General features: G+C 39.8%; 1 protein-coding gene across 5 annotated transcripts in view; it reads left to right on the top strand.

The window, feature by feature from the left end:
• SEMA6A (semaphorin 6A) overlaps positions 1-13,901 on the top strand; it is a 114,008-nt gene that overhangs the window by 54,075 nt on the left and 46,032 nt on the right. For all 5 annotated transcript variants that reach the window (XM_034073273.1, XM_034073274.1, XM_034073275.1 and 2 more), the window contains 5 exons: positions 590-707; positions 5,673-5,733; positions 7,227-7,289; positions 8,153-8,254; positions 10,920-11,010. In XM_034073273.1, coding sequence (XP_033929164.1) covers positions 590-707; positions 5,673-5,733; positions 7,227-7,289; positions 8,153-8,254; positions 10,920-11,010 — 435 coding nt within the window. The remainder of the gene's footprint in view (positions 1-589; positions 708-5,672; positions 5,734-7,226; positions 7,290-8,152; positions 8,255-10,919; positions 11,011-13,901) is intronic.

Genomic DNA, 13,901 nt, shown 5'->3' with positions numbered 1-13,901 from the left:
GGAGTATCAGACTGGTTGCCAAATAATATGCAGTGATTTTCATATTATAAAGTTCAAGTCATGGTTTCCCACTGTTTCTCAGAAATCCCCACAGCTGTTCTACGATGGCAGTCCAATCCTGTAGGAAACCCAGGGAGCTGGCAGTTTGAACCAAGGAAAACCAAGTGTTTTGCTTTAACCACTGCCAGTCCAGTCAGTGTGGTGATTGATGGGCCACAGGGAAACAGCTTTGTCCTGCTAGACACAATTTGGCAGCCAGGAGCATGCATTTAAGCTTTGCAAACAGTGAAAGAAAAGCTGTGAGAAAGGGCTGTATACCTTTGTGCCAAGAGCTCCAGAACAGCTTTACACTCTAAAAACCCTTGCAATTTTTGTCTTCTACAGAGGTGATGACTTTCTCCTTTGCAGCTGCAACCTTGAAGAACTCTCCAGCTCTCTGTACTCATGCCCTCCAACTCCAGACTATGCTGCTAGGGTAGAACAGAAACCACAGGAGCTGGCTGTAGCTGGGCTCTGTGGTGCTCCATGTTAGCACTGTTTCAGTTCATTATTCTCTTTTGACCCTGTTTGTTTTTTTACCTTTCCGCAGATACAAGACAGTATCCGGTGTTTGTGGGTCACAAACCAGGGCGGAACACCACGCAGAGGCACCGGCTGGACATCCAACTGGTCATGGTCATGAACAGGACCCTCTACGTTGCTGCTAGGTCAGTAGTCCCCTGCTTTGCTACTCCTCCCTTGCTGCTTTCAGAGGAGGAAGGAGAAGACTAGGGATATTCCAAGTTCTTTTTTCATGTTAATTTCAGGATTTTCTCACACTCAGAGACAGGTTCGTAAGTCAGTAAGTGTTAGTAAGACACACTGGAAACCTCAACTGAGGTTCAGTTTTATGAGGTGCTGAGCCAGTTATTTCAGGTCTACACACCTTCACCTCCTTTTGGACTACACCTTGCCTCAGCAGCAGAGAAGTTGCCAGAGAGATTGTTTAGTCCCATGGAAAAGGGAGTTTGTCCTCATCCTGTAATTTTGTTTGTGCACACCATTAATGACATATTCCAAAGAATGATTCTGCTGGTGCACAAATGCATTTAGGGACAAGAGTTATTAAACTGTAACATTGCTAGTTTAGGCATATTTTTAAAGTCTTAAGACAAAAAAGAGACAAAAAAGAGAACATGTTTGCTGCTATTCTTTTGTTGTGTTCAGCAAGGTTAATTGAATTTAGTGCATGGATTTTTTTGGAGAGCTATACTGTGCAGATACAAGCACATGCCTTTTAATCAAAATTGCATGTGGAGCTACCCATTCAGTTTGAATAGCTCAGCATGGCACCATGAGTGCCATACTGATGGTGGAGCTACACCAATTTATACAACTTCCAAGCTGGCATAGATCAGATATTAACACTTCCTCTCCCTGCCTGTTGCTAGCAAAGGAGATTAATGATATTAGATCCATTACCTGATGGATGCAGGCAGAAGGAGAGAAAGGTCCAGATTAGCAAGGATGGGTAGTCCAGTTTAGGAGCTCTTGGTCCCAAATCCCAATTGGGACCTGCTGGAGGGAGCCAGGCCCTTGCTGCAGATGGAAGAAGTGGTGGGTGGGATGGCCAGGAGGTGAGAGGGAACAGCTGCTGAACAGGCAGCCTCTCACAAGTCCTGTCCTCAGAGCCCTTGGCAGCAGTCCAGAGCTGCCTGTGTTTCTTCTCCAACAGCCTCTCCCCATCTTGTGGGTGATCAGATGTGTCCTGTGTTATAAATCTGCCTGTCAGTCTCCACTTGGCACCAAGTAATTAGTTTCATTACAACAGCAGGGTCACTGAGAGCTGTTTTCACTCATGTCCCTGGCTGGTAGACAACCACACTTCTACCTGGTCCCCTACCCAGGCATTGCTGCTGTACCAGCTAAATGCAGCTTCTTCAGGTTTCTCACACAGGCCAATTTGTGTGGGATGGCAGAGCTCTGGGTTCTCACTCGTGCCAAGCCCCTGTGTTAAGTCTGTGCAGAGAGCATGTATCCTTCCATGGGAGCTGCTGTGGTGTTGGTTGTACAGCACAAAAAGCAGCTAGCCCCACAGCAAGGCCTCCCTGCACTTTGCCTGAGCTCAGGGATTAGTATTTTTGCTGCATTTAGTGTGATAATGAGAGAGGCGGGGGAGTGAGCTGAACGGGTTTGAAAAGTTGTGGCAGGATTTCCTCCTTTTCATGGCTGAGTTCCCTTTGTTTTCCTTGTTTTCCTTTAAATTAGGAAATCATTTGCAGTGAGAAGGTGGTAAATCCGCTTTGTGGATTTTGCTCTCCTGTATTCATAGTTTGTTCCCAGACTGAGATTGACGCAATTAGACTGTCGCAGTGCCCGAGCAACTGGCATTACAGCAGGAAAACCCAGCAAACATTTTGGGATATGAAACCACTGTATGCACAAGTTATATAAAGAATGCTAACACTTGGGGGATGTGAAACATGCATTCTTACGTGTTATGTGACTATGTATTTTTATAACACAGTTTACTACACTGAAAGTGCTCATATACTCCTAGGGTCTTGCAACCTACAAAAAAGAATAAAGACCTGGTCTGTTTTTTACTTACACAAACACAAAAAGTATCTTCTTACACTTTGGTAACTCAAAACCTGTTTGACGTATTCTTTTCCCCCTCCACATGTAACTGAATGAATTCCCTGCTGGGCTGAGAAGCCTATGTGATACTAGTTAAAATTCAAAGGTCATTTTTATCTTTAAGTAATAAAATTCAGAAAATGAGTCATCCTTGAATAACTAGTGTGAATAAAAGTTTATAACTGCAATACTGCATCTCTTTTAGAGATAACAGTAAATCTAGACACTGAGGCAAATTTGTACGCAATCAAAGGTGTTTCTCAAAGAGTTTTGTAGCAAGGTTGATTGAAAACTGAAGCTAACATAAATCCCTTAGCTGTCATATCAGATGTTGCTTTCATGCTCTTTTTTAGACATTGAAATGCAGTGATGCTCGGTTAATGTTTATACCCAATTATCTGAAAAGCAATCAAAACAAATGCATAAACATTGATAGTTTCTATTTTGGGGTTGCTGGGTTTGGGTTGGGGTTTTCTGTTTGTTTGCTTGCTTTAGAAAATACAGTGTTGATTTTGAAGACCGTTTCTGTGTGCAGGCGGGGACTAACTCAAATTCAAGAGCTTCCAACAGCTCATTACCTATCGACTGGCAAAGAACAAAATTTCTGTCTGTCAGTTGCTCATTTTGTCATATGGGATACATGACTCCTGTATTTAGCTATTACCAAATGAAATCTTGTGTCACTTCAGAAAGGCTTTATTTCATGTTATCAGGCAAAGGTATCCAGCCAATACAAATGAGAATAAGTTGAACCAAAACCCATGTAGCAGTGCTGTCCAAATATCTGGCTTGCAGTCTGCAGAGGAGCAGCTCTGGGGTTTTTTTCTCGTGGGAAGGGTTCTCCCTCGCTGTCTCTCTCACACTCACCCACATCCAAGCACACACACCCTTTTATAAATTTTCCATGACTACTCCTCCCAATGTCTTGTGTGGTGGCAGCTTTTGTTCACATTATCTTCCACCCCTCATGTGTATGTACAGAACAGTTTATTGAGCCCTTGAAGCATTGGGATGGCTGCCTTCTCATTTGCAGCTACACATTTCCAGATGATCCACTGAGTGGCCAAGGGTCATGCACAGCCGGTGGTATTATTTAAATTCCCTTCCTCCACAAGATTATGCCATGGCAACAAAACCACATTCTGCTGACTGGAGGTGGGAAAAACGGAAGCTCTGGGATTAAGTCAATTTGTGTTAGAATAACTTAATTAGCAATGAGCTGTACACACACCATAGCTAGTAGATAGTAGGAGTAGGGCAGCAGTGGGAAAAGGAGGGCAAGGACAATTCCGCATTGTCTGTGGTTAGAGAGCCCTTCCCTCAGTTTGACAGCTCTTTCTCTCTCTGCTGATGTTGTCAGTGATTACCTTTCACATACAGCATGAGAAAATGATAGGTAATTTGTCTGATACTAACCCTCTTTCAGATGATCCTGTAACTTAACATGAGTGTTTTCTTTGAACTGTTTCTTGAACCAGAAAGTTAGCTCCTCTGGAAGCTGTTTTATTGAGAGTAGAACTAAATAACTCAAGACTCATTTTGAGTACCACCACTATGTTTTCTAATTGTCTTATTTAAAAAGAAAAAAATCATAATCATTGGAAAGCATTGGAAGAAGGTTTTTAGAGCTTCAGCTGCACCTAGTTTGCAATTCAAGAGATTTTGTTCCTACCTTTATGCGGTATGAGTGACAGTAACAAAGGGTGATGTACATAAAAAGGTAACTGTGCAGTAATCTATGAAGCTGGTATAATAGGTACTGATATATTCCAGTACCAACCCTGACCAGTGCTCTGCCAGTAAAGTTGGGAGAAGAGTAAACTGAAAAATTAAACTAATCTTGGAAGTAAATGACAACTCTGGTTTTACAGTGTCTGGAGGAGAAGAAACCATCCACTCCTCACTTTGGTGTCACACAAAGCAAACAGCTTCGACCACCATAACAAACAGTAGATTTTTAAAAGCCAGTTCCCTGTAACAGTGATGCCTCCTTTCTCCACATGAGAGAAGTGTTGCCTATTCCTTTCATAGCAGTATTTTGTGTTTGCGTTATTGAAGAGACTAGCACTGTTTCCCCACAACCCAAGAAAATGAAGTTAACTCTGAGAGCAAGGATTTCTGAAATGGAAAAAGTCTGTATCCTACTTTCAACAGACCTCTTCAATGCTGTGGATCATGCTCCAGCTGCACAACTTCCTGCATTTTGAAAAAAGCCTGTGTTACTTCCAGGAAAAATGAGATGCTCAGTCCAAATTTGATGTGGCAGTTACTACAGTGTTATGGGTTGGTGCAGTTTTGGGGGTTTTTTTGTTTTGGTTTGTTATTTTTCCCCACATTTTAGGTTTCATATAGATATGTCATTGTTCTCAGTTTCCAGAAAGGAGAATGTTTATGAATATCTCTTTACCTGAGTAGCTGAGTCTATTACTCATTCCAGGGAGAGATTGGCAGCTAATTGTAGACAAGGACAGGTTCTCAGGAAAACAGGAAAGCAAATGCAATCAAGAAATGTGAACTTTTTCCAGCAGAGTATTTTAGTTTAGTTTGGCTACCAGTGTGTGAAGAATGATTTCTGTGAATAGCTCCGTGGCTGTCGGCCTCATGTCTGCCATATTATCAGTCAAATTATCACAGGTGAGGTTAGGCATGTAATTTCAAATAAATAAATACATTAAAAGGGAGAGAGGAAAAAAGGGAGAGAGCAAAAGCATCTGCATGCTGGATTGTGTCATCTGCCATAGGACCTATAGAGCAGAAATTATATGAGGCTCATCTTTCCAAAATCTCATTTGTTCAAATAATTGCTTTTGGGATAGAATCTTGCTTTGAAGTTTTGTAGCATTTTCTTTTTTTTTGCTTAATGGGCAAGAAAACAGTTTAAATATGAGAGTGCTTTTCTGGAAGAAGCTCACAATGCTGCCAGTAATGTTCCATGGTAAGACCTGTGATCTTTTTTGAATGGGTTATGGATTATCTTGTGATAGATAACTCTCTTCACAGAAAATGAACTGATGACTCCATTTGACTTTGTGTTCATTTGCCTTCATTTGCAGGGACCATATTTATACTGTTGATATGGACACATCACATACAGAAGAAATTTATTTTAGCAAAGTAAGTAGCTTTTATCATCATCCAAAAAGCAAGGACTCTAGAACAAACTTCAAATAAATAGGACAATGACATTGTTTCAAACAACTTGCCTGTGCTGCTGTAAAAGCTGCAACAACCAAGTAAGATGGCATTGCTAATCATATTTGAGGAAAGCTAGAATAGCAATCATGTCCTCTGTGAATTTCTGATGAGTGATTTAGTTGGGCTGATATGCAATCTATACTGAAATACAGTGAAGTCCCTGATGGAACATCTGTCAAACATCTATTAATTTATATTCAGCAGTTTGCTGTAATAGCTACACTACCCCAATTAAGTATACTGGAACTTTCATCATAAAAAGCCAGTGCTATTTACATACTGTTATGCACACAAATTTTATTCACTCATGCAAGTACTAACTAAATAAAATCTTATTATAACATCACTTTGTAGATATATTCACATTATCTCCATGGGAATTTTCATTCAACCTAGAGCTTTGTCTGCATTACCATATTGTATATTAACATAAACACACTAGAAAAACTTTCCCTTCATCTCCTTTGCATTGCATCCATACAGTGCAATATGTGCCATATACAGCCTTGGTCCAGCAGAAAATCATATGAATTTGGACATTAGATTAATCAACTGTAGGAGGCCAGAGTATTTCAGTGTAACTATGAGTGATGTTGAAGATAAGCTTATGGCCAGTTATTCATCAGAAGCAAGGGTACAAGCTTGTAATGGAAATAAACAGTCATGGTTACTCTTTCAGCTTGGAGCCCTTCATAAATGCACAGTGTCTCAGTTTACTGATGGGAAACACTATCAGGCCTATTGTGGCAATAGTGCCTGAGGCATTACTAACTTAGGCTATATGGTTTTAAAGTTTTATTATAACTGATCAGCCTACCACATTTGACCACTCCTGAAAATCATCACAAAGATATCCAGGCTAGGATTTGCCTGTAAATGTTCTGGTGAGAGTGTTGACTGATAAAGTCAGCAGTGTCTTGATAGGTAAGAGGGCTTCCTGGGCCTGATAGCTGAATTGAGGTGATAAGAATTATGTGAATTTGATTTCTTTGCTAAGCTAAAATATTATCTTCCAGAATACATATTTTATTTAGAATCCAGTTAGAGTATCTAGTCCATAAATGTTTCTTGTAATTTGCAGAACAATATCAAGTTAAAAGAAGAGAGAATCTAGTGTTTTTAAGAAAAATGCACATATTTCTGCAACCTGGACTATTGCTGAATTCTGTTGGCTTAGGCTTTAAAAAAAGGGATACATTTCTAGTCTAATGAATAGATGGCAATACAAAATTAAGTGCATGCTCCACATCACTGATCTTTCATTGTTGTGGTGAATTAATCATGGAGAAAGGGTGCAGAAAGCTTTCAATAAATATATGTTCAACAGCTAGTCTTCCCTAAGGGACTTATACTTCTGAAATTAAACGCAACAACCTCTGGGCTCTAATTGATTTCTTTCTTGATCCTTGCAGAAACTGACATGGAAATCTAGACAAGCTGATGTAGACACATGCAGAATGAAGGGAAAACATAAGGTAAGCAATTTTCATTTCTTCTGTATCTGCCACTTTAGTTTACTTGCTTCACTATTATCTCAGGCTGCTGTCTGTGATGTGGAATGGATCATGCCATTCACTTCTTGCCAGTAATTGCTTTTTCCATCAACTTACTGAAGGCTTTAATTTGCAAAAATAGTTTACTTTTAATGTGATAAAACATTACAACAGGAGACACAGGAATATCCTGAAATACTTAAGGCACTGAGGATTTTGGACATAACGCTTAGTGTACTGATTTTGCTTACCACTTTCCTCAAAAGCTAAGTGCTGCTGTCCATCCTCCGGAAGAAATTTATGGATAAGTTTGTGTAAGGCATCAGAAAGCATGAATGTGTACAGATGTTGAAGGACTGTTTCTCACACCAGTTTTAGCCCACTGTATATGACCTATGACTAGCACATGTGGTATCAGAATTAGATGCAGACTCTTTGAGTCTTTACACCTGCTTCCCCTTCTAGTTACAGATGCTTTATGCCAATATGTTGCATTGGTAATGCTACTGTCTTACAGCAACATAGGTGAGAGGAAGATCAGATTTTTCACTCTTGGGGAAAGCAGCAGCTTTAAAACAGAATTCATCTATGTGAACAATAGTAAAATCTGAGCTATGATACTAATATAATATCTTCAGTTCTTTGTAACCATTTTTAAACCACTGGAATATAAATCAATTGCATCTTGCTCATGGTCAGTTAAACTTAGATGAAATAAAGCTGAAAATATCACAGTGGCTATCAGCCAATTCCATTTTAGACCTGATGGTGAAATATCATGGCATACAAATAAAACCAGACACTCAAAATACAGTAGTTGAAATTATTTTATTATTTTTCTTCAGGATGAATGTCATAATTTTATTAAGGTTCTCCTAAAAAGAAATGAGGATACACTGTTTATCTGTGGAACAAATGCATTCAACCCTTCTTGCAGGAATTACAAGGTATGTGTTCTGTTTGTGGGATTTCATTTATGCCTTGTCTTTCTGTTGGATTTATTGTGACTCTGCTGGCAGTAGCATGAGGTTGTCATTCAACAGTGCATCATTTAACTCTGTAGCATTTATCCCCACTTGTTTCAGTGCTACAGAGCTCAATATTGATTGTATTTCTGAGGATTTCTTGGGCTGATTACCTACCTCTTTTCAACTCCTCCACGTCAAGAGTTTATTGCTAGTTTGTATTGCCCTCCACAGATGCAGAGTCCTTCAGATCCCTGCTTGGGGATGCAGTCAGTCTTCAGAAAGTTCCTCAGCTTGTTACTGACACCCATATCAAGTTGTAGGCTTATGCTAAGGGTTACCTCTGGAGCAGCACATTTTAAATGTCTCTGTTGTACTGTTCTCAATACCAAAGCCAGTTCTTAAGACACTTGAGGACTTAGCACAGCAAACTCCAAGATTGGTGTTGGGCACCCAGCAGATAGCTGTGGATATCCTATGGCATTGTGTGCTGTAAAAGTGATTAACAGCAGATCTCCACAGGGAAAAGTATAGCAGGAGGGTGATGTATTCCTCAGTAACTGAGACTCTGCAAAGCCAAAACATTGTCCTGAGTAGTGCAGAAAACTGTGCTGATCTATGGATACTCAACATTAATTCATTGACCCCAGTGTCTTCCTTTGACATAGTGTATCCTGGTTATCTGCATTTATTCAAACGCTTCCCATTTTCTCAGGTTTGCACCAATATAATCTGATATTACCCCCAACAGTGTATGTCTCTGAAGTAACTTTGAAATTAATTTACTCAGGCCCTTTCAATATACAGACTCTGCTTTTCCAGGTACTGCAGTGTCCCACAGGTCATTTCTCATCCTTCTTCAGGAAAAAGAAAATTCAGCTTTGATAGTGCTGTTTCTAATAAAGTCACGGTACAATTCTAATTTATTTCACTGGGGTCAGAGTTACTGTAAGAAAAAATCCAAACCAGAGTAAAGACATTAACATCTGGGAAATCAGCTTCCTTAGTGGTATTCGCTGTGACTGCTTCTCTTCCTTGCTTTTCCTGCAGTGCTGCTTTACCTTGTTTAGCCACTGTGATAGCTAGTTCTACGAAACACTGAAGTTAGGAATAGTCTTTTCTTTCCATCTGTGGAGGAAGAATCAGATTTAAATAAAAACACAAGCCTGTGTCATGTTAACTGTGTGGTGCAGATAGCTACTTTGTTAACAGCCATTTCTTCTTTTCTTGCTTCCTGCTTCTAGCATGTAATGAAGCTTCTTGGTCTCAATGCTGTCTTTAGTCTTCCAGCACTGTTTGTAATTTTTTAGCTTTTAATGCCATTAGTGGATCTGACAAATCTCAGCCAGACCGCTTGTAAGAAAGGTGTCTTTTAATACAGCTATTTTGTTGGCATCCTGATGGGAAGAATATAAATGGCCCTCCTTACCCTTACTGCAGATGTCTCATTCACTGTGACACACAGCCTCTGCACACTGCTTCACCTGTTGCTCAGCTGCAGAAGCTGAGTGGTATCTCTTGGAGTCAGCTGGAGGTCGCTCCAGTACCTGTCCTGGCTTTTCGTCCATGTATTTCTGCAGTGTATATAGAGAACTAAAGTTGTGCCAAGCAGAAAACAGGACTATTCCTCCACCCTGCCAATGGAAGTGTGGATGGGCCCTTGGATAAATACAGTTCCTTTCAGACTGGGTTCTGACAGGAAGGGTACATAACACAAAACAAATGGTGACCACTGGAGGACTTGGGTGCCGTAATATGCAAGCTAAATGTTGATGGTGCCAGGTGGGTTATTTTTCATGTTCTATGAATTTGTATTGTATGTAGTTTATACAGTATGAACTGCTGAAGTTACTTGAATATGCTAGAAAGATTCTTACTCCCAAAATATGATAGTATAAGAATCTTAAAGAAGTCAGAGCTGTATCTTTCCCCCATAGCTCACTAAACCCTCTTGAACTTAGTGTAAAGTTGACCTGTACATTTGTATGATTATGAGTGCTCAGGGTGAATTTATTTCCCAGGAGTTAAACTTAAGCTTCAGATTTTACAGCTCCTGCACAGATTAATTCTTGACTGATGGTAAGAGGATTTCTCCGTGACACAGACTCAACTGATAGAGTTAGACTTCAAGAGCATCCTTCTGAGTATGCAAATCAAGAAAGAGAGCACCGCTGTTGAGACTAGAGCAGAAGGATCTCTGGACTTTGGGGAGAAAAATGCACACACAGATAATTGTCCTAGTGTTGTTTCTTCTGACTGCTGTGGCTTGCAGTCTTTTCTGTGTATAAGAGCGCTTCTGTTGGATCACTGTTGAGGATAAATTTTGAATCCTTGCCAGAACCACAGACCACATAGCCTGCTACAATTCAACAGGAAGCTTGTGTACAGACTTGTTTATAGACTGAAGACTTTTGTAAAATGTGTTGGGGTAAGAGTGATTAGATCCAAAGAATGCCTGATTTACTGCATGCACTTTTTTTCAGATTGATTTTAACACCATGACTTTTGTTGGGTTTTTAACTCATAGGAGGTGCATAGTTAGAGAAAGCACCTTCCTCCCTGCCCAGAAAAGAAGAAACACTGTCACAAGCCTCATCCTGGGTAAGAAGTTTTTTCTCTCTCTAAGGGGCTTCCTTTCATTTTTCAGATGGATACCCTGGAAGTTCTAGGAGATGAATTCAGTGGGATGGCCAGATGCCCCTATGATGCAAAGCATGCCAACGTTGCATTGTTTGCAGGTAAAGTGACAGAGATGAACATTTTTCTTTCTGTCCGGCAGCCCCGGCTCAACATAACACTCTGACCCTTGAGAATAGAATTTGAAAATCTAAGAAGTGGCAAAGGGAGTGAATAGTGACTAAAAATAAGGGGCATAAGGAAATCACTAGCAAAGAAACCTCACATTCTCTGGTATTAACTTCACTATCATAAACACTGCCCAAAAGCCTCAGTTTCCTGATTCTATACTTCAATATTTCCTGGATTTGTGATAATATTGTGCCAGACCAGTGTGAGGCACCATTTCTGGCTGCATCCAGCTTCTGCAGAAGTCAAGAAAAGTCATGGTTTACGTGAACTTTAATGAGAGGTGGGCAGGACATAGCAGGGGGCTTAGAACTAGGTGATCTTAAGATCCTTTCCAATCCTAACCTCTATTATTCTATTACTGTGAGGGTTGTGAGGCACTGGAATGCATTGCCTGAGGAAATTGTGAATGCTCCATCCCTGGTGGTGTTCAAGGCCAGGTTGGATGGAGTTTTGGGTGACATGGTATAGTGTGAAGTGTTCCTGCCCATGGCAGGGGGTTGGAACTAGATGATCTTAACGTCTTTTCCAACCCTAAACATTCTATGATTCTATGACATGCACTTTAAGAGCTCTAAGCTTAAGTTAAACTTCATAATAAAAGGAAGTTAGGTAAGATGCTGTGATGTACCCTTTTCTAGACCTAGGAGGAGAGGGAAGGTGATTTTATTTTAAAACAGAAAACATCTCAGTGTGGTGTTACTGGCTGTTGCAGACAGGAAGAGAAATGTGTTGATTAATAATGAATTGTGCTGCATACAACAGAATACAGTTAACTCTGATTTCTACTACAATAATTAAGAAAAGTGAATGATTATTAATGGAGTTGATTAGGGCTGTTGATTGTGTAGTATTTTTTTATCTCTTTTCATGAATCCTGGATTAAATTGTTTCTTTATTGAACTTCCCTTACTGTGAACCATGCTGATCTTTTGTTAGATTTGCCTGTAAAGTAGGTGGTAACAATAATACCAAAGTCAGACATGATAATGTCAGTCCTCTTTGGCAGGTGTGATACTAGAAAGCAGAGCTTGGGTGCTCACATGGAAATACTTTAGCTGTTCCTCTGAGGATATAAGAGTGTGCAAGTATTTCATCCATTCTCAACTGAATCTGTGGCTGAAGAGCTGTAGTAAGCACTACTGTGTTTGAGGTGTCATCATCTGACTCAGAAATGAGAGATTTTATAGCAGGTTGCAATTTTTTTTTCTTTTTTACTCTTTAAAGTGTAAATAGATGGATTCTTTTGTTTCAAAATAGTGATGATGATGATGGTGGTAGCACATAGTTTCTTAATTGCAGTCAAAAGAACATAAAGTAGAAATTGCAGCAGGTAATTCATAAACCATGGAAAGAGAGAGACACCTTCAGAGAAAGATTTATCCCATGTGTCTCAGATTCCCTATCCTTAGGCCAGTCTGAACGATCTTTCAGAAGAGCACTTCTCACAGTACTGAGAAGTACTTTACTTTACATGCAGCTGAAGTTTAGTAAGATGACTCCCAGTGTGTCACTGAAAAAGTCCTCGCAGTATTTGAAAATAAAAAATATGTTTATGGAAATGATCATGCTCTTTCATGATGATTCAGAATAAATATGATACTGTTCAAATACATTCTTGTAGAATATACTGTGTAAATCTGCTAGCTTCAGGAAATCACCATCTTATATGCCCATGGCAGGGGGGTTGGAACTAGATCATCTTAAGGTCCTTTCCAACCCTAACTACTCTATGATTCTATGCTATACATATTGATACTCATGGTAACTTTTTGGAGTGCAGTGGAAAGCATTTTCAGAGCAGTTTGGGGCACTAATCCAGCTCATCCGAGTCTGTTGAGTTTACTTACATGAATATGGCTCTTCTTGCAGCCTGTAGCTATTACAGCTGACATATGCAAACTGTAGTTGGTCACATGGTCTTCAAGAACTTAGCATAAAAACAGTGTGATTGTATTAATATGAGTGCAGACATCCGTATCTAAGCAATTCAGCTTTTTATTCTGTTTTAAAATCTTTTTTACTATCTGCTTATTTTTTTTTGTAATTTTTTCTTTCTGTTTTGCTAAGAGGAGAAGCCCATTTTTAAACAGCCAAATAATGATATGGGGGCTCAGAGTACAGTCCTGCTAATAAAACAGAGTCTGATTTTTAAGTCTTGAGCTGAAATGAAACATTGTCTCTAAGTGCAATGAGGAGATCTTGACCAATAGCAGCCTCTATGCTTTCTGCTGGATATGTCCTCAGTGCTGGTGACTTCAAGGCCCAACGTGCAACATAATCTCTGTCAAATGAAATGGAGGCCATTCTGAATTTTATGTAGACACAACAGAGTTGTGTCCTCATGCTGCAATGTTTGTGCTTCTACCATACAACATGTTCCAAGGCGTGTCTCACACATGAAAACAGCCCTGTACAGTTACCATGACACACAAACTGATTAGACAACAATGTAATTTAAAAATGTTGGAACTAACAGTTTTCCCTCCTCATAGGTTTACATTTTTTTGGTTGTCCTTTTCATTGCTTGTCCTTTGGTTATTTAACAGAGAGGAATGCATAACTCATGCAGAAAATGCCTAAAACACATTTTAGAAAAGAAACATAGATAGGCAATCCTCCTCCATCTCTTTGTATCCCTGTTTCACCTGGGCTCTGTGCATGCTGTTTGATTTTTTGTTAGTGATCTTTGGCAGAGGGAGAGTGCTCTCAAAGGGAGAAATTTGCATAAGTGTCAATTAGCTGCAGTCCATAAGACCTGTCTGGCTTGCCCTCTCAGTTAAAACTAACAGTTCTGTCATGGTTTTCCCATATTTGTTTTGCT

The sequence above is a fragment of the Melopsittacus undulatus genome, chromosome Z (genome assembly GCF_012275295.1).
Source record: "Melopsittacus undulatus isolate bMelUnd1 chromosome Z, bMelUnd1.mat.Z, whole genome shotgun sequence".
In the NCBI taxonomy this organism is placed as follows: domain Eukaryota; kingdom Metazoa; phylum Chordata; class Aves; order Psittaciformes; family Psittaculidae; genus Melopsittacus; species Melopsittacus undulatus.
The sequence above is the reverse complement of the archived record's forward strand: the minus strand, read 5'-3'. Positions and strand labels throughout refer to the sequence as shown.